The following is a 25,626-nucleotide window of genomic DNA, read 5'->3' on the forward strand; positions in this document are numbered from 1 at the left end:
AGGGGTATTTCTCTCTTGCTTTTGCAGCATTATGATGACGATGCATTAAACTGAAAGAAAAAAAATACTAAACTTGGACTAAAACTTGGTTTCTGATCAGTATTCCTTTTTTTGAAGACATCTTATGTGAACTACATCTGCGCTCCAGAGGGGAGTGGATGTTTCTGATGATAAATGTATTACTCTGCAGCCCCTCCATCTTCCTCTTCTTTCCATGTGTTTGCGTACAGTATATGAAAATGTCCTTCTCTTTTCCATTTGTGTTTTTTTAAGGGACCATGCTGTGCTGCGTATTCAAATGACTGTCCCCCCCCCCGCTATGGTACCCAATGGTAAATTTGGTTATGTAGGTTTTCCTCAGAGCCTGTTGCTCCCAGTAGAGCCTGTTTGTGCCTGAAGTGAAGATGACACAAGATGCTGATCTGCACTTCAGCTGAAGCTAAACAGGCACGGGAGGTTTGTTAAAACAATTTTTTTCTCCCTACTAATGTCCACTGTCCATCTGCTTCTGACTTCATCTGAAGTTCTTTAACTTTCTTTCGGTGGCTCATTTGGATTCCACAACCTAAAAACATGTGATTATCCCGTCTAATTAAAAAAATTCAAGGTCCTCCACTACTTTCCCCCCCTATTTTGCAAATGAACCTGAGCAGTGTGTGTGTCTGTGTGTGTGTGTGTGTGTGTGTGTGTGTGTGTGTGTGTGTGTGTGTGTGTGCGTGTGCGTGCGTGTGAGCAAAACCAAACAATAATGCATATGGTTTATAGGCCTTTTGGTCGTTATTTCAATTCATGGCTATTTATCACACATTTCCTCCCCAAGAATCACTGCATCATTCCTGATCAGGCTGATGTTTCTGATCCTCTGGTTCGGAGCGTTTGTGTGACGGCACTGATCGAGTAAAAGTGTGAAATGTTGAGTCCTTCTCCTCGCGTCTTCTGCCCATTATCATCCCAATCAAATAATCTTGCCTTCACGAACTGCTCAACGAACAAACAAAGAAATACTGTATACTGAACTGGTCAAACTGCGGGCTGATATGTTGACTCTTTTGAATATAAATACATGACCTCACATCTTTGCTGTGGAATAATCTCAAACGAATCACAAAAGCACTCCTCCCATTTCCGTTTCGCAAACACAAAGCAGGATATGACGTCAATGAACTCTGCGTCTAAAGAGCAGGAGAATCAATCAATAGGAGGAAATAAACAGTACAAGTATACTTTCATGAGAATACTGAATGATAAAATGTATAGAATATGTTTTTTTTTTCTTCACACAATCAAAATGAGTAATGCATACCTTTGACTCTTTTATCTCATAATGCCCTAGCTCTAGAACATGTTCCGACACTCTCTGAAATCACAGTATTTTTCAAGACAAAATCATATCTACAATAATCAGCACTTGTTTTCAACCATAATGAAAAATACCCCCCCACACCCTCCCCTAACCCCCACCCCCCCCCCCTCCCTCCCTCCCCTTCCTCACCAAAGACGCGTTTTCTAAAAATAGCATGAGAAGAGAAAGGAACACAAGTTTGCGTTGACTCTGGGCGGGAATGCGGCGGTCAAACATCCCATCCACGCGAGCCTCTAATGGAGCCCATTAGACCAGAGCGGATGTCTGATAAAGAGAACGATATCACTTCAAAAAACCCAAGGAACAACACATAATCCAAACAAGGTTGCTGTACATAGTAGAACCGGAGATTTCCGTGCATGTTATCCATGGGTGATGTGCGGGGTCGTGGGGTCAGGTGAGGGCGGGGTGTCAAGGATCTCACTCAGCTGATGCCTGAACAGACGAGCCACCACTGATTTCATGAGCTGCAGTCGAGGATTTCTTGATTACAATAGGTATCAATAAAAAGTCAATAGGACTCCGAGACATCTTTTTCTCTCTCAAGAGCTTTCACCTTCTCTTTTTTCCTGTTTTTTTTTTAGCAAAAATATCATGCAGTCTTTAGTTCCGAAACCCCCAGGTGGGATCTTGTGTTTGTTTGTTTGTTTGTTTGTTTGTTTGTGTTTGTTTGTTGTTTCTTTCTTTCAGGAGGAAAAAGAAACGCAAAGCCTTGAAATCTTCTCTCACAATTATTCTTAAACATTCAAGTCATCCTATTAATACTTTGTACAGCAGAAAGGTCCTTCAGATTTCACACGTGTATATATAAATATAATATATATAAATATGCATATACATATGTTCAACTTGTATATGTGTATACATATTTTGGAACTGTATCAAAGCCAATTTAATGTGCTCTCAAAATATGGCCCATGATTCCTAGTGGGATGCACATCAATTCACATAGTACAACCAGTAGATTAGGTTGAAAAATCCAAAAGTGATAGGGAAAATGACCCGGGACCACTTGTCAATGGTGCTAACATCTGACAGGTTTGGGATTTTCAACTTGAGCTTGGAGGAGCGACGTCGTAGCCGACAGTTGGCCCGGCTCCGCATGGCGCTCCGATCCAGCGAGTGGTGGCTGAAGCCATCGCGGGGCGCCATGGGCTTCCTGAATTGGACCCCGGAGCTGTCGAAGGACATGACCGAATTCCGAGAGTCACTGACGCTGCTTCCCACGTCAGAAGGCATCACTTCGTTGTTCATCTCCAGTGTGGAGAGGAGGATGTTTCCATAAGCATCCACCTGCGAGGAGACGGGGAGGACACTACGAGTCAGGAAGGGCTGGAATGTCGAGCAGTAGCCCCAAATCCCCTAAATTATTAAACTTATATCAAGCCCCCTCCCGTCCCCAAAGCTGTCTAAATGCAGGGATGATATGGAACGTCATTTATTGCATGCCACACAAATAGTGAACAAAGAGTTTCTCTATACAGATATATATTAGTGACTTTCCACAAAAAAGTGACACAAGTAACTTTACTGTGAGTTGCTAGCCTACAGCTGATATGATTTCTAAATACATGTACCCCAACTTTTCTTTGTTCCTCGAGATACAGATTTCTTCGCTGTGTAAATGACCTGAAGGTGTTGGTTTGATACGGCACGGAAATGGAGTCCTTGCAATGTGAAAGAAAAATGAAGAGAACATTAAAACGGCTATAAAATTCTGGCAAATAAGTACATTTTCTCAAAATTACACAATGCATTAGACATAAAGTTAACAGTCAACAACTTTGAATAAGCATAGCATTTAGTACTTCACACACAAAAAAACTGGGGAGGCGGCTTCATTCAGTCTGACCAATTCAGCATCCGCCATGGCCAAAAGTGCCCGCATTTTGATATTTGGTCCAATTAAGTTTGAAAATACACGTTAAAACATGAGGTAGCAGAGTGAGAATGAATGAAGCCTGCAGCATAAACATAGACAACAACCTAAATAAGAAATGAGAATGTTTTACACCACTGTTGGGCTAGATGAATCGCTATCTCAATGAAAAGGTCTATGCTCGATAAAAAGCAGTCAGTGCTCGAGGTAGAAGCAATAGATGATGGTTGGTGAATACATATTGGGCTGTGGTGGCATCAGTATGCTTCTGGAAGATTACTTAGGGGAATACTGCATATGTGTCTGTGGATACAATGGCTGTGGCTAGAAATGTTATGTGCAGAACATTGGCTGGTTTGTACTTGAGCCCTGACTGACACGGAGAGTAAAAGAGAGGTAGCAGATGAAGATGCAAACCTGTTCCCTCAGGCGCTTCTCTTCGTATCTTGTGCGCTCGTTGTTGGCTTTGTTCAGCCTATCATTGATTTTCTTCTGTTGCGCAGGGCCCCGGCCAAAGAACACGTAATTTACAAAGGCATATTCGAGCAGGGCCAGGAACACAAACACAAAACAGCCCATGAGGTAGACGTCGATGGCTTTCACATACGGAATCTTTGGGAGAGTCTCCCTAAGGTGGGTGTTAATTGTTGTCATGGTAAGCACCGTTGTCACACCTGAGCACAGCAGCACACACAGAAACAAAGAATTTGCCGTCACACACAGAAGTTGTTTACACTGACATCATCTGACCTACGTCACTGTAGCTCAGAGACGGAAGAAGTATTCACATCATTTAGTACAAGGAAAAACACATTGTAGAAATACAGCATCACAAGTACAGTCCTGCAAGTAAAAGTACATAAAAGGCTTCAGTATAATAGTTGAGTAGAATTATACAGTAGAAGAGATTGGAAATACTCAAGTAAAGTAAAAGTGCGTCAAAATTAAACTCCCATGAAGTCCAGTTCGTGAATAAATGTATTTAGTTATATTCCGCTACTGCCGTAGTTTTACAAAATATTAGTGAAACTCACTGTCAATAAGTTATTTAGAGTGAAAGGCCAGTAAACTGAAATATGAGAGTGTGAGAGAGCTTCTTTGTTTCACACAGTAATGCAAATGAAACCTCATAAAAGCAGTGAGGGAGTCTTGTTGGACATTGTGACATGTTCTACTTTAAGGTAATTTGGACACATTATATTTGTATATCTCAGATACTTAAATACTACTCATCTCTGGATATCAGGACATCACATTTGGACATCAGTGGGTCTACTGTCAGTGTTGTTGCACCAGCTGACTTGAATCAAGTTGATGGTTACTTGTGCCAAGATAGGCAAACAATGTGCATAACAACAGTGGACCTGTGTCAACCGCATGCTGTTCGTTGCCGTGATAATAGCCGCGGGTTTCAACACGGACAGTTGTAAGTTTGATAATGTGGCGGCGGTGGCTGTTTCTTACCCAGGGCCACCCGAGCTGCAGAGGCATCATAATTGATCCAGAAGGAGACCCAGGAGAGGATGGTGATCAAGATGGAGGGCATGTATGTCTGCAGGATGAAATATCCAATGTTCCTCTTAATCTTGAAACTCAGCGAAAGCCTTGGATACGAACCTGTGAGGAGAAAGGATCGAGCGACAGTTTGGAAAAGGGCAAGGAGTCAGAGTGAAAACACATCAGTGGGGGGAAAAAAGGGGAGAAGGGAGGGTGGGGTGGGGCATCGGCACAACTTAAGAGTTCCAAAGTCTGCACTTTGACAACGCGCAGGGTAGTCATTTCTCCATTTGTTCAGATGGAGCACTTAATTTCCCCAAAGCGATGGATTCCTTTCCAGGGACAAGTTCGATTCCAATTAAACATGGCAGAAAGTCGCAAACACGGCAGATTTTTCTGCAACCCCCTATCTCAGCAGGCAGCTCCAGCATCCCTCTGAGAATTGTCACAGAGAGCTGCACTGCTTTTCTTTTCCACTTTCTCCATCCTCTAAACATTACCAAAACGGCATTTTAAAGGTGCATAATTGCAACGCACGCCTTTGCACTTGCAAGGTGGTAACTCACTCCAGTGTGCAATTTACAGTAAAACATCAGCTGCTTGTGCCAAGACATTAATTGGTCTTTTGACTGCACTTTAATTCAAACAACCACAACAATGCAATGCTGATGCAAACAGCAATATTTACATCAAGGCAGGATTTCTCTGCTTCAGCTAAAACTAGACATTTACGATGTTGGAAACAATACAAATTACACTAAATATAGTTAAATTCCATTCTATGTATTCTATCTACAGTTTTATTTCCAATGTGTCACCAAAGAGAAAAGGCTTCAGATAAGCGTGATGGTTTTAATCTAAAAGGCTATTTGCTATGGGGGAACACACAATGATGAATGACCTCATCATCTCCAGGTTCCTGTAAATCTTTTAATGAATCAATACCATAGCAAACATACTTCATCAAACCTGAGACAAGTGGCTTAGATCACCCAAGTACATCCGAGATTAATGGGGGCGACAAATGTTCACGGGTTTCATTATACTCAAACATAAGAATTACACTTGAATTTTACTTTTGTCTTTCGGGTAGACATTATTGGGCTCTTTACACTCTTGAACTTGTCTAAAGTCAGTGAGCCGTCTCTAAACAGTCAGTCAGAGATTCAAATAGAGAACTGAACGCAGACTCTGTAGTTTAAATCCAGATGTTCCTGCTCAGTGGCAGAAGAGGTAATCAGATTCTTTACTTCCAGTGAAAAGTTCCACATTTTGAGGAATACACTTATTTACTTTCTTGCTGAGAGTTAAACGAGAAGAGTAATCCCACTCTCATGTCTGTGCACTGAATATATATAGTTAGTTTACCCTAGTTTAGTTTAGCATGAAGAGTGAAACATTAACTCTGTGCAAAGGTGAAAAAAATCTGCCAACCTAATTCAGCTCACACATAAGTAGAAGTGGAAGGTGTCAAAAAATAAAAAATACTCAACAGCTCGTGTACATTTATTGTGCTTCATTTCAGGAACAGGAACACTGATGATGAAATCTATCAGATTAGTTATCATGAGCCAACGTTTGGTACTTCAGTCGACTTTTTTGTTGTTGTTTTGTTTTGTTTTGTCAGTGCACATTTGATAAACTCGTGGAAATGGCCCCCGACAATCTGCTGCAGCAAAAAGAAAATTGTCTTCCTGTTCAATCCAAATATAATCATATTCCCCACAGTGACAATGACGTAGCTACTGATGCCCCCACTCACAGAACTCAAAGTGGTGACACAGATCCAGATGTGTTTATAGAGCGTGTACGAATCATGCAGTGGACACTTATATTCATATTATTGTGTTTACAACAGCCTTACCTGTGGTGAACTGGACCTCTCTGGACACTAAACCTTTGTCTACAATGGAAAACTGAGGTAACTCCAACTTTTCGACGCCCGTCACAGCGTTGTCTCCTCCTTGCCAGAAGAATACGATGTCATCCGTGGTATATCCATCTTTGTCAAGGTCAGGGCACATTCAGGGCGAGGGAGGAGAGAGGGAAATACAACATGGGGAGTGTAAGTGTGGTGAAGGAACAGTCATTAAAGATAACCATGTTTCTATTTAAAGTCTGTTCCAAGAGTATGGATAATGAGTGGAGGTTCGCTTTGACTGTTTCTATCTATGGTTCATTACAGTCATTCAGAGCTGAGCAGCCTAGCAACGTGTTCAGCCCCCTTGTCTTGACTTTTGGAGGCTGTCGCGTTGCAAGAATATGTGACAACTTTTTAAAATAGTTAGTGATTATCTTAATATAACCGCCTCCCTGTAAAATCAATGGAAGAAATATTATGTTCTCTATTAAAGTGCCATAAAATATATATATATATATATTTTTTACACATGTCTTTGTTTCGGCAAGCGCAATGTGAAACATACAAAAGCTACCAGTAACATAAGCATGAAACATTTTGAAATATGTGTGGTGGGTCAACAGCACAACAGGTTTTTAAATTATATTTCGGGTTTTTCCATTAATATTCCCTAAACACTTAAATCTACCCTTTGGGCATGAGTTACAAAGCACCCAATAATCACAGTGAGATTTGTCAATGTCCACAACTCTCATTGTGATTAAATTTGGCTCTGTTGATTCGTTACTGCCAATATTATTAGTATCACCCTGTATGTACCTGATTGCTAACTGTATTTTAATTTAAAATGTCCAATAATTTCAACAAATATACAATGAAATAGCAATAGATTTATCAAAGTGACAACTGTAATCATAAAACTTTGTATCCCGTAGAAAAACTATATTTGTATAACTGCAGAATTGTTTTGCAATACTAATTTTGCAGTCAATGGACATTTCTACCTATTGGGAGAGCCTGTTTTTTTTTTTTTTACAAAGTCATCAGACTTTTCGGGCATTGACGTTACATCATTCTGTTCAGTGAGACCTTTACAAGTAAAGCTAACTTACTGGAAGGAAGCCACCTGACAAGGTCTCAGTCTGAAACAAACATGTGAAAAAACTTGGTGATGTTCAATGGGTTAAGTTATTTAAGTTACCGCCGTAATTTAACGTGGACCTTTGATTTCACACGGGACATGAACAGCTGTCTCCTGGATGAAAGTCTTGCTTTGACCCGACCTCCTTCCTATGCAGATGGCTGCAGACTATAATTAGAAATGTGTTTATGATACATCAAAAACAAATGTAAGCCGGGAGAAATTACTTTCCCCTCGAATCGTAATTGACAATGCAGTTTCGTTTTAATGGGAATATCATTTATAGGAGACCATGCTGATCAAACTCAAACCTAGTGCTGGAGATGGGCCCATCAGGTTGAGTTACGTACAATTATTTTTTCAATAAGGCTTATCAAATTAATCCTAAAGACGCATTACAGCTTGTAGTCAGACGGTGTGAGGAGATGGGCTTTAAAGAGAAATGTTTTCTCCTGTGGAACCACGCAGCAGCAATGAAATGACGTCACTAAAAGAAAAAAATTGTCTTAATTGGAAAACATTTCTACCTGATACTCAAATCTCCGTGTTGTCTCGGCCTGCAATCACATGCTCTACTGTCCAGACTCCTATGTAGCTTTATACCAATGCATGCATTAGCTGGTGCATGAATATATATTAACACATGTCACTTGGTATGGCGCTTCCACACATTTTCAACTAGCAGCGCAATTGAAAGTGACCACAGCAGAAGATTCATGTCAATAGGCCAGTATGCATTCACTGCAGAGCAATTTCTCACTCCGGGAAGTGCTAGTACATTTTACATTCTACTACCACACATCCAGACCCTGCATGGCTTTAAACTCACTAAATGACCGGGATTCATTACCATTAAATCACCCTCTGAGGTTATAGGGTAAGGAAATGTGACATTGTTCATGAAATTGAAACAACTGCCTGCCTAATCAATCAAACTGATGGCTAATGTGCATGACTCCCACTAGCGCAGCTTATTCCATGAGCATTAACAGATATTCTTGCAACTTTTTGATTCATGGCATATCCATATTTCATTGCCTACTGATGTCCCCGAGGGTAAACACTCTGCAGTTTTATCTAGAACAACAAGGACCACAAATATCTGCTGTATGGAGCAAGTGGGTTGATTGATAGAGTGTTCGATGAAAATGATCAAGCAAATACCATTTTTAATTACACCGCGAGCACATTTTCTCCCGGATATTGATTGATCTAAATTAAAGCATTTGAAAAAAAATCAGACGTGAGATGTCATTATCGTGTGATATCGTGTAAAGTCTGCAGTTTTTTCAAGAGCGTCAAGCTACCAGTTCACGAGCATGTTCATTATCATGATCTTAAAGGATTACTCCACCAATTTCAGACATAAATGCCAGTTTATTAGCCATGGGGAGTACTCCGCAATTGGTGAAAAGACATGGATCATAACTCCCGTGGCTCTCGGAGTAGATTCTCAGAACAAATCTGGAATAGAGGGACGAATCAGCAGTTCCTGAAAAACTCTGAATTGATGCAATATTTGGAGATTTTGAGAATGACTTTGAGAATTTGCTATCTTGATGAGAGTTAGAAAAGAAGATTGAATACCACTCTGACATCTGTACGGAAAATATGAAGCTAAAGCCAGGAGATGGTTAGCTTTGCTTAGCTTAGCATAAAGAGTGAAAACAGGGAGAAACAGCAAGCCTGACTGTATCCAGAAGGTAGCAATATAAATAATGTAAAGAACCTCCAAAACTCAATAATTAACACATCATATCTTGTTTGTTTGAGCCTGACTATTTATTGTCTTGCTGTTCTAATCTAACCTCCTGTGTTTCCCAAAACTATTCCCTTTAAGGACAATAGTAGATTTTATTTAATTGAAGTTACTATTATTGAGAAAACACTGCTATATACTATCTTACTAAACCACATATATATATATATATATATATATATATATATATATATACTGACCACTTCTTTAATGAATGATTACTGATTAATCAGGTGTGAAATGACTCCTAACCAATGACTCAATATTATTTTCTTGTTATTTACACATGTGTCACATGTGCAAATTAATCATTGAAATGATTATTGTGGATGTGGTGGGTGTTTATTCAGACATTGCATGGCACTAATATAATTTAGATGTTAAGGATGCAGTAAGGTGCCTTATATTAATGTTAGCAGTTTGCCTTCACCAGTCAAAGATTCAGCGGTGGGCCTGTCCATCTGTCACACTGAGCGAATACTAATCAATGCACATCAGCAAGCAATGTGACTTCATCACTATTTTTAAAGCCATCTGACAAATGGCACACGTTGGCAAAGGTGCCAAATATTTCCCCAATGGCACCTCTAAATGATTTCGTAAAAATGTATTTACCACAAAAAACTTAATTAATTACATGTAATTTTTTAGAGGTAATTTGACACTTTTCAGATTAACAAGGGCAAACAGCTTTCTGGCAGTTATGTTTATTGCATTAGAAGGTAGCTGTAAGTTCAGTTTTTAAATCTTTGTTGTGAGAGACAAAGTACAATTATACTCACAGCTTTCAATTTCCAGGGTGCAGTTCTGGTCATCAAGAGGGTACCTCCTCAAGTCCATCATGCACGCAGCCGTGGTGGTTATTCTAAGAAAAACAGAAACATTACAGAGATGTAGGTGTTATCACAATGACGCACAACATGTTTTCTTAGAAAAAGGACGTGACCCTAACATGTTGCACAATATGATGAACCACCAATGTGTCCGCCACTTACTCAAGTTGCACTTTCATATACATTATTTCGTGGCTGTTTGTTGAAAATGTGAAAGCAATCCAATAATTCACGACTAGCATTCAAACCTATTTTTTGTCTATATCACATGCCTCTTTGTGGGTTTGACTGTTTGTAACTATGTAGCATATTCATGTTTCAGGGTCATGGTGTACATGTGGCAACCCATTGCTCTCTTATATTGAAAGGGATATTTCCTACAGTACTTCCAGAGACTATAGTAAGTATGATTTATGTTTTATGTTTCTGTGAGTCTTTTAGAGAAATATATCCTTTAATGTGGATCACTAACTGCTCAGCACTGGCGATTTTGTCAATGCACGCTATTTATTGCTAGTTCCAAGATGTGCATTTCTGCCAGGTAGCTTTAGAAAATATGTAAGCATAGCACTTTATTAATATCAATAAACCCAGTAGCACAGGGCAAAAAAGAAAAGAAGCTTTGGCTACAAATTACACATGTAGGGGTCTTTGGCATTTAACTGAAATATTTACTGGTGCAGCACATTTTAGTAATTACATTTCTGCTGTTCATACCAGCTGCTATGTGTTCATCATACTAGCTTTCATTCGCTTACTGCCCTCCTGTGTAAATGAAATAGAAAAATTAATTTTCAGCTCATCATCTCGGTGTCAGGAGCCACCAGCTCGTTCCCCTGTGAACGTGCTGGTGGCTCCTGACACAGAGCATGATGAGAGTAATGTGAACTTTTACCTTTTAAAGCATGTTTCACATTTTGGATAGATTATCAATCATGTTTAAGTGAAAGCCACCAATGCAGTTACAGGCGGTGTTGTTATTGTTGTTTTTACAGTGATTGCAGTAAGCAAATGTGCACCACCATCTACAGTATTATAATTAGTAATACAGTAGATAATAAGCTGTTTGCATTGAAAATATATTGCTTGAACACCGAGTTTGTAAATTGGTCATGGTGGGGTGAACAGAGGTGCTGTCGGCGGGTAATTGGAAAACAAAATATGTTCTGCTAAAGCTGATTGGGCCGGATAAGCACACAGGCATGTGGCGCCTCTGGTTCCATGAGAGCAGGAGGCACCAGAAGGGTAAAGAAAATAGTACATAAACAAAATGTGTGACAGGTATATATTCACGATGACACTGAGCAGCATTCTGCTGCACAAGCACTAAGTTGCTCTAGCAGCATTCTGTTGTGCGGTGCTGCACCGCCCCGCTGCCTCCCAGGGCTCCTCTGCTCTGAGTGTACAGCGGGGCCACTTCTGACACACACTGTGAGGAGATAACATCATGCCTAATTACATTAATAGGAAAGGTCACTAGGCAATCATGATCTTCCTGGCAAAAAGTTTGGGGGGGAAAAACAACCCATCTTTTCCACAATGTTTCTCTGCAGAGCGCTGGATGTCGGTTTTATACAAATAAAATGGCTAGCTACGATACACAGAGGAATAAAGACTACATTCTTTAATCTGAGAGAACCAACGCTGTTCTAACTTCAGCAATACATCTCAGCGACTTCAGAGTAAGACGCTGATTGTGAAATTCCATTTCAGGGCCTTTAAGTCTATTGAGAGTGAACTTCCAACACATTTGAAGCACAGCCTTTCTTTTTACCGCATTAACCAAGTACAAAAGGTGAAGTAGTGGCAATACAATTACATCAGTAGAAGAAGAAAGTATGCCAAAAATGCATCTCGTAAGAGAAAAATGGAACAAACTAAAATATGGAGATACTAAATGTGTTGCCTGAAACCAAAAGCGTCCGCGAGGTCCTTTGTCCCCCGTGATCGTAAAACAGGAAGACGTATCCTGTCAAGACACAGCTACCGTTCTTAAAAGACAATACCCCCTGGTAGCACAATGAAGCAGTGGAACCCTGGCAGCAGCAGCTCAGAGTAATGCCTCTTTACCCCGTGGCAGAGAGGGGGTAAAAACCCAGGACGATTACAATTGACTTTATATGTGACAGTCAGGAGAGAATTCTCATTGATTGAAGTTGGGACGGGCCTGGGATTTGGAAATGTCAGCAGATATAGGTCAGCAACTTCCCGTCCCACCAGAGACGGTCAAGCAGCAACCTCAGACCTGAGCAGCCACTGCAGTCCCACACTCAGCAATCTGTTCACTTTGTAGATCGCAACATGATAGGCAATGGTAGTTGTTTTTTATTGTTCTGCCATTATAACTAAGAGTTTACTAGTGGGGTGTAGCATCTGAGGTAGGACAAACTTGTGATTCACAACTAAAAGGTGAGTTCCACACATTTCCTGGGGCCGCTCCTGGCTGTTCAGACCGTGCATCGTGCCTGCATTACGTGGCCACTGAAAGCAACCTGGAGGTGGATCCAAGAGGCTCAGCACTGCAGACAGGGAGGCTTTCAGATATATGAGCAATAGTTTTGACACCTACACAGTCTACTCCTGTATCCCTCTCTGTGAGGCAGCTCGCTTGCCAAAGAAGATCATAGTACTACACCATGGATTAATAAACAGAGGTGCACAAGATTGGAAGAGAGAAATCACCGTCTGGCGAACGCTTTCCGAAAAAAAAAAAAGCTCTCAGGACAACGTGCACCATACCAAACCTGGGCTGTCCGTTCTCTATCGATGATTCAGCCTCTCGATTACTGGCAAGTTCGAGAAAAAAAAAGCAGTTCTGTCACGCACACAGGCCGGACACTTTCTACTGACACCGACTTATTTTATTGACATTTTCAATGACTTTGTTTGTTTGCAACACCCAAACGCTTTCCTGCACCACTCAGCAGTCTTCGTGTGCGGCCCCCTCCCTCCTCTTCACATAAAAATAAAGCACCAACTACAGTATACAAAAATGTCAATTTAAGCAAGGTTGGCAAAAACAACATTCATTCGAGGAACGTTTTCCAGAGTTTATATGAATTTGGGGCTTCTCGTGCGCCATCATTCCTTCGTTTTATTCTTAAAATTCACGCAGACTGCAGGAGAAAGGAATTATGGGCAAATGTACACTTGTGAGATACGACATCATTTCCATTTCTGTCACTTCAAATGCCTTTTTCACATTTTCATGTGACTATAGGACTATAGGATTTTTTTTCCAATAATCTGATTGCAGAAATATAAAACAATCTTGGTTAAAATGAAGTCACCCTAAAAAACTTGAAGTTCTGTATTGTACTTGGTTTATAAAGACGCAGCTATAGAGAATGCACCATCCAACAAAACAATTTGGACACAGTTGTGAAGTAGAGCTTGTGCTTAAAATGAATGTGAAACTTGTCGAGGTTGTTCAACACAAATAAGCAGATCTTGGATTAAAATCACTTCAAGCGCTAGGATTCAAGGTAAATGATGGTTTGAAAAAAAAGAAGAAAAAAGGCAAAGACCAGTATCAGCACATTTCACAGTGAGTGGATAGGTGAGAGCGCAGCAGTAGGTGCAGCAGTGTGTGTAATGTGATTGTCCACAGTTTGCATTCTACTGTGCACAAGTGTAGCACGGGGGATGGATTCAAACAGGCGGCCTTTACAAGAAAACGCATTGAAGAAAACCTCAAGTGGTCAAACTCGAAAGGCGCAGCATTGAACTGAGAACGCAACATTTATTGTTAAAGTTAAATATATTGTTCTCGGGGAGGAAAAAATAAATGTCCACACAACCCTTGGGCAAAGTCAAACATTTTCCCAAAGCGGTTTAATTGCATGCTTACAGGAGGCTTGCAAAGGTCCTGAAATCACCATGGCATGTAGATTATGCACCGCTTCTAATTACTGTACACTGCTGAAAAAATGTTCTGGAGGACGGATCCAAGGGCCTGATGCCATCTGCCTTTTGCCATTACTGCAGTGGGTGATGGCAACAGTAAAACCCTGTGCAGTATGCTTGAAGACAAGATGTTGGAAGATGCTAGTGGCCCTAGCAACAGCCTTAGCTCTCTGTTTTATGCAGGCACGGAGCCAGAAGAGGTGCAAAGGCAGGTGTGATGCTCTTTTCTCTGGGCACAAGTCCATTTTACTACTCCTGGGCCTGCTTGGTACTTTTGTGGCTCCAAAGGAACCTGGATGTGGGGAGGTACGTGGGCCGAGTGCAGCAGCTGGGAATGTTTATTCAGATCAGGTGGCGCGGTCTCATTTTGGCTCCAAATGGCTGGAAATTAATCCCGTTTCCACTTGCTTTATTTGGTGGAGGGGCACACGCAAAGTTTTTCATCGAGTACACGTTTAAAACAATCAATGATACATTTAATTAATTGATTACCACTGAATTAACATGTTCCGTATAATGTTATCTAAAGCTGCTTGGATGTATGTGAGGTCCTTCTGTTTCAGTTCAGAAGCCATTAAATAGGAAGACAGAAGGAGATTTGATTGGCCTTGAAGCACGCAGCAACGGTTACCTGCTCACGTATTGCAAGAAAAAAAAAAATAGATTCATCCAGCTCCCTTCTCACCATGCTGCTCCAAGACTGCCCTTGTGCACTGCCAGGCCCATGTGTGACTGTCACAGAGGGAGAAGAGCAAACCTTAAAGACTCATCCAGCAGGCAGACATTTGCAGCGCGGCCTTTAAAGCCGCAGTGAGACTGCATTTCCACAAAGCTGATACCTTGTGAAGAGTCATAAAAGGAAAAAGGGAGAAGAAAAAAAAAACTTGTGCCATCAAATCTCCTTTTGTGTCAGCGACAATTCAGTAATTCAGAGTTTCTGAATACTGATTATTGCATTAATAATTCATTACTTTGTGTGATCTACACCTTGACACTGCCGTTTTCTTTTATTCATGGGACAAAACACGTTCCCAGCTTCCTCGCCTCCATCAAACTACTTTATTTTAATGACTTGTGTTAAGAAAAGCACCAATCCATTCTGAGCTTGAACAAACCTCAGGACACTGTTGTACTTTTATCCGTCCCCAGAGGAACCGAGATGGGTCCCTCTGTGCACATTTACTGTTGACTGAATTGTCTAGTTTGTCACAGTGATCTGGGACATTGAGGTGGTGAGTATTTTGAACCTTTTTTTAGCCTTTCTGGGACAAAGAGTCTCGCATTTAATGTGCCCCTGTCCTTCCAAAATATTGGTTTTGTTTGTCCTGAGTCACACTTAGAACTATGTGGACTACTAACTTTATAAATAAAACTTTCAAGTCTATTTTTTCTTGCCAAAAATAAATGTGTCATAATTGAGACCAGAACACGAGCAGCGGTGATCTTGTTTTTCTGGCGCCACATGTGAGGCAGCAGTCAAAAGTTATGATGAGTTTGTCTGGGTCTTCAGCAGTTTACTGTTGGCACGATTAACTCGTCTTTTCCATCCGTCAATTACAGAGAGTTCTCTGGTCTCATATTCAACGAAGCCTTTGCTCTCGCTCTAGATTTCTACTGGTGATGCCATCGACCCATTTTCTGAACGTGATAATGCTGTCTAGGGTCACGGAAGGGTAAAGCCTATCCTGGCACGAATAAAATGTTTTTCCTGAATATCCATATTTTCATCTTCTTGCATTATTAAATCTTTCCGAAAGTACAATTTAAAAAGACACGAAAGCTCCATCCATCCCTTCTCTATACCGTACCGCCTTCCTTTTCTGGGTAGCTCCCAGCATGCACTGGGCAGAAGGCAGAGAAACACCCTGGACTAGGTGTACGGTCCTTTGCTGGGAACAGGCAGACACATCCAGTAACACTCGCATTTAAATCATCGAGGGGCAATTTAGAGACGGCGGTTCAACTGCTCTCTTTAACTTCGGACTGCAGGAGCAAAGAAAGTGCCGAGGAGTCATAAAGTCGGTGAAGTGCAACGTTTAGCTGCGATGCTGCAGGGTTACCACAGACAGCGCTGAAAATAAAGGACTGGTTTCTGCTCAGGTGCTCTTTGGTTGCGCTCGGCCTGAGAGAACTTTTTTGGCAACGCTTGTCTGCCAGTAAATGAGCCGAGTGCAGACCAGATTTTATTGCACACGTGTGATAAAGCGTGTGACATTTAGTTTATTGAAGTGCCTTTAATTGCCTATGAACTCATAATTTAATTTGTTAGAGGAAGAATGTGTGAGTTCTCTAAACACGTTACATACTTTAGCTTTAACGCACATTGTTTCAGTTCAAACGATCAGTCATACAATGTAGCCGAAATGCAGTACCAGTAGTTCAAGTTGAACATGTTGAAATGGAGACAGCAAACCCATATAGGATGGAAAAGAACAAAAAGTATATACGGTATTGATTAGCAAGAAATTAAAAGGAGAAATTCTAACACAAACCATGAGAAAAAAGCAGAGTGTACGGCATTCTTACCTCAGCCCGTATAACACAGTGCCGTCTGGGTGCAGTCGGATCATACGGTTCTTTACTGTCACACCATGAAGAAATGACTTCTTGTCGTTAAGGAAGTAGGTGTCAGGGAGCCAAAGCTGGTCTGCTACTCGGTTGTCCAGAGTCAGGTTCAGCTTCATCTCAGTGTAGGCCAAACGCTTATCCCGCCAGCTCTGCTGGAAATACATTGTGATGGTGTAGTCCTGGGGAGAAGGAAACACTTATGTGAAGTCACACACAAAAATACAAAAACTCAGTTGTAAAAAAACAAGTGCTGACAAGTGCTGGATTTGAGTGAGCCCTTCATGTTGAGTTTGGTGTATTGAAGTGGGAGTAACACATGAACACAAATGTTATCATAGGTAAAATAAAAAAACTTTAATATCTTAGTCAATCCTAAAATCACAATTGAAAGACAGTAACATAATGTATGTCACATATGAGACCACAAACAGGGCGGCGTGTACTAACAGATATATTAAAGTATATTAAACATTTTAATCTATAATCCCTCCATGTAGTAGTTTACCACAATGTCATGTAATGAAGGAGAAGAAAGAGGAAGAAGCAACTCTGATAAGGCAGCAACAGCAATAATCTGCTACCAGCGCACTACGACACTGTGGTTATGCTCTCAGATCATGACAATGGTTTCACAATCAGAAAAACTAGCTCAGCATTTGTAAAACGGCACATGGGTACCAAACCAATAGATACAGCTGTGCTAGTACTCTTGTATTATGCTGTATCTAACTCTATTTGCAACTGTCTAGTAATACCCATTCCTGACTGAATGTAGACAACCACTACATATCCAAGCACCCTAGACTTTATATTATCCCAGCACAGCATTAACCACTCTGGGAGGGAAAATCCAAATACTGACATACATAATACCACTTTCCAAGTTTAAACTATATGGCTGTCTCCTACTGACCCTCAAGCGCTCTTTTTTGGACACATTTTAACAGTTTTCCAAGTAAATATTTAATCTGTCATATGGAAGTATTATACATATGATTTGGAAGGATATTTTTCCAATGCTGGGCATCAATGGGCATAACTTATTAATACAAACCCTTACATTCTGTTTTGTAATTAACAATGCAGTGCATTTGGTAAGGAACAATGAACAACCAGGTCTTAACTAGGTCTCAGCCACGCCACCGAAAAACAACTCAATCAACCCGCTCGATCATATCTGTTGATAAAAATTTGCAATTTCAAATGCAGAAATGTAAATTTGTTTGACAAAAACACAGAGCACAAACCTTTTTTGCACAAATGTTTGTCAGCAAGCCGCTGACAAACATTGTCATTTTGTGGGCTTTTTGTTCAATATGAAAGATATATATATATATATATACTCTTCATAAAAATTAGCATTCATTTGATTCATCAAAAAAAAGGGTTCCTATATGTTCCTACTATGATCTCATGATCAAAGACATCTCAAGTAGATCATGAACATATCAAAGAAAAAAAGCCTGCTGTGGATTTCAACAGGTTGAAAATCCTTCGATCGGTTCAGAAGCGAAAGCGAGTCCAGCTGGAGTCCAGCTGAGTGAAATAAAGTGCGTGCCACGGTACTGAATGACGTCACTCAGACACCGGCCATATTGCCTTCTTCACAACTCAGCCTGCATTCCTGACTGCTCCAACGTCTTTGTCAGAGCATCCCACCAGGTGCTGTCTGGCAGAGTAGTGTAAGGATTACAATATGAGCAAAATATCAGTAGTTCGAGGCCTGGCTCCCTTGGTCATTTTGTCCAACAATCACAACTGGCAGCAGTAATTAGTGGGAAGCCAGTGAGGGATCATAGCACAAAGAGGTTTGTAACCTACCATGTTCACTTCTGAGATGGAGTCGATGCTCGCTATGTTGATGCTCATTCCTACGATGACTGGAGGACCTGAGGAAACAAAGCACAATCTGTCACCTTAAAAGTACAAGGAACTGCTGTACTTCCAATGTGTGCGCACCAAGCAAAGTAAACGATGATGTTAACTTCACACGTCAGATTTTGCATCGTGGGAAATGTTTGCAACTCAGAGGAATAGATTTCCCTCACACACCTGATTCCAACATTCCTTGTTAAAAGTCCAACACCCGACAGAAGACTTGCATTTTGCATTTTGCACATGTTGAACTACATTGATGAAAAATGTAAATCTTTTTTTTTTTTTTTGCCGTTCAGAGAGTGTACATAAAACAGCAAGTAAAGACCAGCTACTCTCAGCATATGCTTATGAAACAACACGGGGAAAATGCACTCATCCATCCTAATTTCTGGGCTAGCAAGGAACGGGAAGAGCAGACTGTGTCTCATTTACATGATTACCGTACATGCTGGAGACATGTAAACAGCTATGCACACCATCTCCCTTACATGTGCAGATAACACTTAGCCCACTTCAGTATTCACACAATTTAAGATTTACAAGGATTATCCATTCACCGTGCCTGTGTGCCCGCACTCACTGGAACCATGAATAGGTGCCTTCAGACATAACGTGTGGCTATGTTGTGTATGATCACATGGAAAAGCCCATGTTCAACATATTCAATTACATGCTTCACGTCTATGTGCTTGAAACACATTTTGAATAATTGCCATTTAAGGCGAACCTGGAGTTAATTAGTTTATTTGTTTTCAGCTCTTTTAAGATGAGGTTAAATCCAAATATACATATTCATTTATTAATTAAAATATTAACACCACACTACGACCGCTCTCAGAACCCTAGTTGACGTTGATTTACCCTCGGGGGACAACAACCATCGGAAGATGGAGCCAGCTGGCAGCTGAATCGTTGTCCGACAAGAACCAATGGGTTCCAGAGATGGCATTACCGACATCTATTGTCCGCCGTACAGACTGTTTAACTGCATGCTACCAAATTCCTCTTAAAAGCAATTGGTCAATAATAGTCGGACTACAAACGGACTACACACAGAAACTAGAACGCTTCCGATACCAAAATCGTGTCCCGTTGCCGACAGATCCATGCATTCCCTTGCAGATGTCTGTTAATAGAGATAACACTCCAACAACACCTGCTTGGTCAACACAGACAGTAACGCTGAAGAAGCTCGAAGCAGAAGTGCAGAGAGGGCTGGAGTCTATTCACAGCTACTTGTTTGTCTTTCTTTCATCTGTTCTATACTTGGTACTTTTCCTAGCATGCAGCAAAATGAAGACGACCAGACCCCACCGCTTGAGAAGCTGTTACCCCAGGCAGTGGACTTTGTGAGCGAATAGATTTGCATTTATTTTTTACGCGGATTCTCAGTGTTTTATCATTCCAAATGATGTGTCCTTCCGTGCATTTTTAGTTCCAATGATATCTGTAGCACCTAAACCCCCCCTCCTCTGTCCCTTCCTCTTCGAACCGTGTCCGCCTTACATTGCTTCTGCGAGAATGATCGAGCCACAAAATATGAAGTGCTGACGCAGAGAACAGAAGCAGCAGAAACATTCCAGTGATTGGTTTATGAGGCGGTGCTGAATCAGTATATTCAGATAATGTTTCGCGGTATCACCGTGGAAATGACATTAGCATAAGGATAATAAATAACACGGAAAACAGCTGTACTTCAATATGTAGCTTTTGCATGTCTCATCACAATCAAGAGGTACAGAAGCTGCTTTTATTCCAATTTAAACATTATGTTTATGAGCCTTTTCTTATCCCTCCCTCTCCCTGTAGACCCCTTCTCTCCCTGCCACTGTTTGTCTTCGTCCTCTTCTTTGACTCACTGCACACATCAAGAACAAAACAGATGACGCTCATGACGAGAAATGGACAGTTTTCTTAGCATCCTGATCAAAAGCAGCTAGAAGTTAGTTGTTTGTACTTTGTTGGTTTTGTCCTTGCACATCTGTTTAGATGACTTGTTTTCACATTTACTCTCTTCTTTAAGACTTTGGAAGGTCTCATTCCCCACACAGGCGTATCAGCACAATGTGACAGTCATGAGCTGAAGCAAGAGTTACGTAGGAGTCTTCGGTTTCTTCATTTTTTAGGACAAGGTACAGACTCTTATGGGCCACTGTGAGTCACAGAAGACTGGGTGACACATTTCTAGGCTCAGTTGATGGATGTGCTGCCCAGGTTTTTTAACATATAGCAAAGCAGATCAGATCTACAACTTTGGCTTTCTTCTGAATCCTCTCAAAATATAACGCTTTGAAATGCAAAAAGAATGGGAAAAAAAAAGATCTTGACAGTTACTGTAGACAGCATGTGTCATAGTGACGTTTATGGGTTGCAGACTTTCAGAGTTCAGATCCCATGAATATCTTTGACAATGTATAAAAATGTACAATACAACCCTCAATAAAGAATCTAAGTGCATGAAAAGGCCATACGGCTATACTTCTTTTTTTATTTGATATGGCTAAAAATACAGTCCAATCAAAGCTGTCAGTCTGCACTTTACCCTCGCTAACTATAGTGTTCATCACTGTAATAACAGCGTAGAGCCACATTTCGTGTGTCTGGCTTCAATTACTTAGAGAATGGAGCTCATCGTACATGCTAGTGAATGAAATTAGAGAGGAATGAGCAAAAATATTTTGTTTAATAAACTGTTAAGGAAAATTATTTGACCAGCATTTAGTTTGACGAACAATTAACCAGCGGAAACTTCATAAAGAAGTTTGCTCTGATGAAACAAAAGAAAACGAGAATTGTTCTTCGTCATATAGGTGAGAATTCACCAAGCGTGATGCCCACTTAGTTTAATAGATATTTAATTGTACTTTGCATCAGCACATTTCACTGTATCGCCACGCACTGCCTTGCATGAAATTATAACGGGGTCCAAGCACCCCGTGCAAAGTCCAACCACGTCTCTCGGACCCAAAACAAATAAGGTGTAAACAGGTGGTTTAACACAGGGTTGTTTGCATGCTTGGGCAGACGTATCCGCCCTCCTGCCAGGCACACTGCCAGGACCCGATCCAACGCCAGACCACAGGGACCATTGAGTCTGTGTCTGCACCAACACTATTCCAAATAAATCATTCACACAAGTGACACGTCTCTTACGTTAAGCACTGTTTGCTAAAAAAATAGAGAGGCAAGCATCCCATGAATACGCATTAACAGCCCGAAATATGCTTACTGCGCACGTTTCAGAGCATGGATCCATTTGAACTCTAAGTAGCTATTGTGGTGCAGCTTGCAGATGAAAGTGGATTGGCATGTATGTGCTAAACACCACCTGGTATAACAATGCTAATTGCTTGAAAAAAACCCAACATGTGGCAGCTGTGTGTGTTGGGCAATTCATGCACACGTTAACAAGTCGACGGAGTAGTATTGGTGTGTTCTCAAGTTCACTGTAGAAAGAAATATGGGAACCAACCGATGCACTTTGATGGAATTATGTGGGCAGGCAGCCATACCAGCTGATTTAATTTGAGTAAATATGTTATTCATTATCTCAACTGGACCATTTGGTCAAAACTTTGATAAACATCTAAATTAGAAAAAACATGATCACAATTGTGATTTATTTGTGCTGCAGACAAACCTACTGTATGTCACATGCTGTACTATCCTGTGCTCTCTGCTAAGGTATTAGGGTCAGGAAATACTCCCCCGAAGCCTGAGGGGAGACAGTCGTGACTGTACTCATCTGTGACATCACAGCGTTAGGAGGCATACAGAACTCCTGGTGTAAAGCTCTGGGGCCTTTCTGTTTTGAGTTCAACACTACTGGATGCATCATGGGAGTGGGCACGCTGACCGTAATATAACCAAACAACACAAATAGTTTAAAAACGATGATGGTCAGCACACATGTACTCTGCTTCGCCTAAATGACTGAAACAACATGTATTCCTTCCTGCAGATATTGGTTAATTATGATGTTTCTCTTCAAATACTTGTAGTAAAATATTAACTAGCAAACCACTTCACTGAAAAAAAAGAGGCTCATCTCCTCCCTGTTATATTCTGTAATCCTATTTCCTTCCCCTCCACTCCACCCACTACGCTAAATGCCCTGAAGCTTTGTCATATTCCCTGACCCATCTCTTTAAAAAAAGAAAAAAAAGAAGAAGAAGGGAAAAAGTAGGGCCATTTTCCATCGCACTTTGTGAAGGCAACCAGTAACAGTTTTCCCCAGAGATGTCAAAGTACATTTGTTCGCGAGATGAAAACAGAAAGCATCAAATCTCTTCCTCTCTCCCTCTCGCTTTCTCTCTCTCTCTTTCTGCATATTTTGACCCATCTTTTGTGAAACGGAGGCACTCACTTTGTCACCACAGCCTTTTATTTATTTTTTAACGCTACCTGTATGCGTACTTCACAAGTTGGGAGAACAATAACACCCCTTTACATCTTTAAATAAGCATTTCTCAATTCAGTGTCAACCACCATTTTCAACATTGTCGAGAAAATGCTTGATTTTTTTTTACCACTTATTATTTGGACATCAAAAAAACAATACTAATGAACAGATGAACAGCGTACTACAGTCATCCTTTAGTCTATCCTTTTGTCTGGGTTTTATATAAAAGGAAGGAGTGAGTGAGTGAACGAGAACATGCCGTCCCCAGGCAAACCATATTGTCTCTGAACAATTATCATATCAGCGTGTTAACAGTATCCACTACTTTTCCAAGAATCTACTGAATGAGTCAACGCGCTTCTGATTTTATAGCAATGTCAGGCCAATATCACAACAGGAACAGCTTTCAATAAACGTCTGATGACGGGCTGCATAGATGTGAGTCCATTAAAACAAAATAGACAAAGAAACAATATGCGCGGATCTCTAATTGTCGTCCAGTTTTGCCACTTGACTGAACGCAGCGTGTGGCCCCCCGCGGAACTGGGCACAGCGACAGCGCTCAGACAATAGAACAGATTTACTGAAATTTGACAAAATGAAAGGTGCCCTGTGGGGTTTTTGACCATTTGAGGTGTAGCAGAGTACGGACTACACGTGCTGCCAGCATGCACATGAGAATGCACCATGCCATGAGCACAAAGGGACTGCAAAGGGTGGGAACAATTATTGGTGGGTATACGCTTCAAAAGCACCAGTACGCCAATAAAAGAGGAGAAGTGGGCAACTAATCTCGGGTTTGTCTTTAAGCAATGAAGAGATTTAACTTTGGAGGAGCATTTCAATCTTAGTGTCTTTCTATCAGTTCATAAATGCACAACTGACACTAGCATCCATACAGATCTATTGAAATTCAATAGCCAATCATTACTATTTAGCAGTTTTACGATATTATACAATAAGGCAGTGTTTTGCAGTGATTTCTTTAGATTCATTCAAAGTTGGAAATTCGCTCATTTGCTTACTTGCAGGTTTGTTACAGTTCCATTTGTATATCTGTCGGGTGAATATACGCTCACAGCAACAGTCTGCTAGCTTAGCTTAGCATCAAAACTGGAACAGAGCCAGCCTTGCTCTGTTCAAGGGAAACTAAATATGCCGATATCAGCTCATCTAAAGCTCACTAATGAACCTGTTTGTTTAATTTGTACAACAATTGAAACCTAAGAACCCTGCTGGCTCCCACAAAGCTGCTGCTGTCCTTTCACTCATGAATAAATACAGAAATAAAGTGAAAGAAAACATATTTTCAGTCATTTATGTGATTTACGTTTTCTTCCACCCTTGCAAGTATTGCCATGGCAACTAACTATCCATTTAAATTCCCAATCCAATTTCTGTATCGGACAGCAATCAATAATAAATGATACAGTATATCCCAAATAATACAAATTACAAAGCTTCAATCCTCATCTGAAATTTGCTCAGGGCATATTAAGATTGTCCAACACATTCCAGCTTCTGGAGCTGAGCATCAAGTCGGGACATACAAGTCATCCTCCAGCTTTCTCTTTGGCGGCAGAGGTGGTGACTCTTATTAAATAGAATAAGAGAGAACACAATCAAGTCATGAAGTACATTCAATTCTCGAGAGCTGAGAGGAAAGCTGACAGTGTATCAACAGTCAACCACCACCATGCGCTTCCGTGCCAATGAGATATTGATCACTAAGTGCAAAATGATTGAGAAACTGCCAGATACATAGTTTTCTTAAAGGAGCGGTATCTACCAACTTTAGTACTCATACTATATTGTATGGCATCTGTTTTCATCCAAGCTTGTTGGTATTTTACCAAAAGTCATCTGGTTTCAGGTGGTTTCATTTACTGAGAGGACATTTAACGAACACAAACTAGTCCTTTAGTGAAATTATTCTTTATGATGCATCTCTGCGATCGTGTAACAGTTTCGCTGGCTTCCCTGAATATCATTACCTCATCAGAAATCCTTCCTATTACAGTGTAAATTATGTGCTAATGATTATGCCAGTACCTTGTCCCAAAAGGGCCATCTAGCAGAACTAAAGGTGATCAATTAAACAACATATCAAAAACAAATGGTATTTTTACTGCATAATAAAATGGCATTCACTCTTAAAAAAAACAATGGTGCTTGATGGAATTGTGTCCATATTGTGAGCAGGGAAATAACTACTGCTTAGCCTTCTGGGGTGTCATGGGCCTAATTCCTCTTATCTTTATTGGGAAATGCCTCCTTAATAATACTAACATGACTGCATTTTGAAACTAAACGCTGTAACATTTACATTACGTGCTTACTGAATGGTGCTGCTTGCCTGATGATCCCCTTGGTAACAGTTTACAATTATTACACCATCCCCACAACATCCAAAGTGTTTGTCTGCATCGGATGATTGACCTGGATCACGGATGAGGGAATTAGTAGCAAGGTTGGGAACCTTGCGATGGCGATCGCTGCCGGATTCAAGATCTAGATTCCCTCGATGGATCAAAAACCA

General features: G+C 40.7%; 1 protein-coding gene across 1 annotated transcript in view; it reads right to left on the minus strand.

The window, feature by feature from the left end:
- Nucleotides 1-2,302: 2,302 nt before the first annotated feature.
- Nucleotides 2,303-25,626, minus strand: part of gabrb4 (gamma-aminobutyric acid type A receptor subunit beta4) — a gene marked incomplete at both ends in the record, with an annotated part of 47,034 nt that continues 23,710 nt past the window's right edge. Inside the window, 8 exons of the mRNA XM_079214498.1 lie at nt 2,303-2,656; nt 2,941-3,030; nt 3,660-3,916; nt 4,707-4,859; nt 6,604-6,741; nt 10,283-10,365; nt 16,766-16,986; nt 18,629-18,696. Of these exons, the coding sequence (XP_079070624.1) occupies nt 2,303-2,656; nt 2,941-3,030; nt 3,660-3,916; nt 4,707-4,859; nt 6,604-6,741; nt 10,283-10,365; nt 16,766-16,986; nt 18,629-18,696 (1,364 nt within the window). The remainder of the gene's footprint in view (nt 2,657-2,940; nt 3,031-3,659; nt 3,917-4,706; nt 4,860-6,603; nt 6,742-10,282; nt 10,366-16,765; nt 16,987-18,628; nt 18,697-25,626) is intronic.

This window comes from Taurulus bubalis (assembly GCF_910589615.1).
Source record: "Taurulus bubalis genome assembly, chromosome: 2".
Lineage (NCBI taxonomy): Eukaryota > Metazoa > Chordata > Actinopteri > Perciformes > Cottidae > Taurulus > Taurulus bubalis.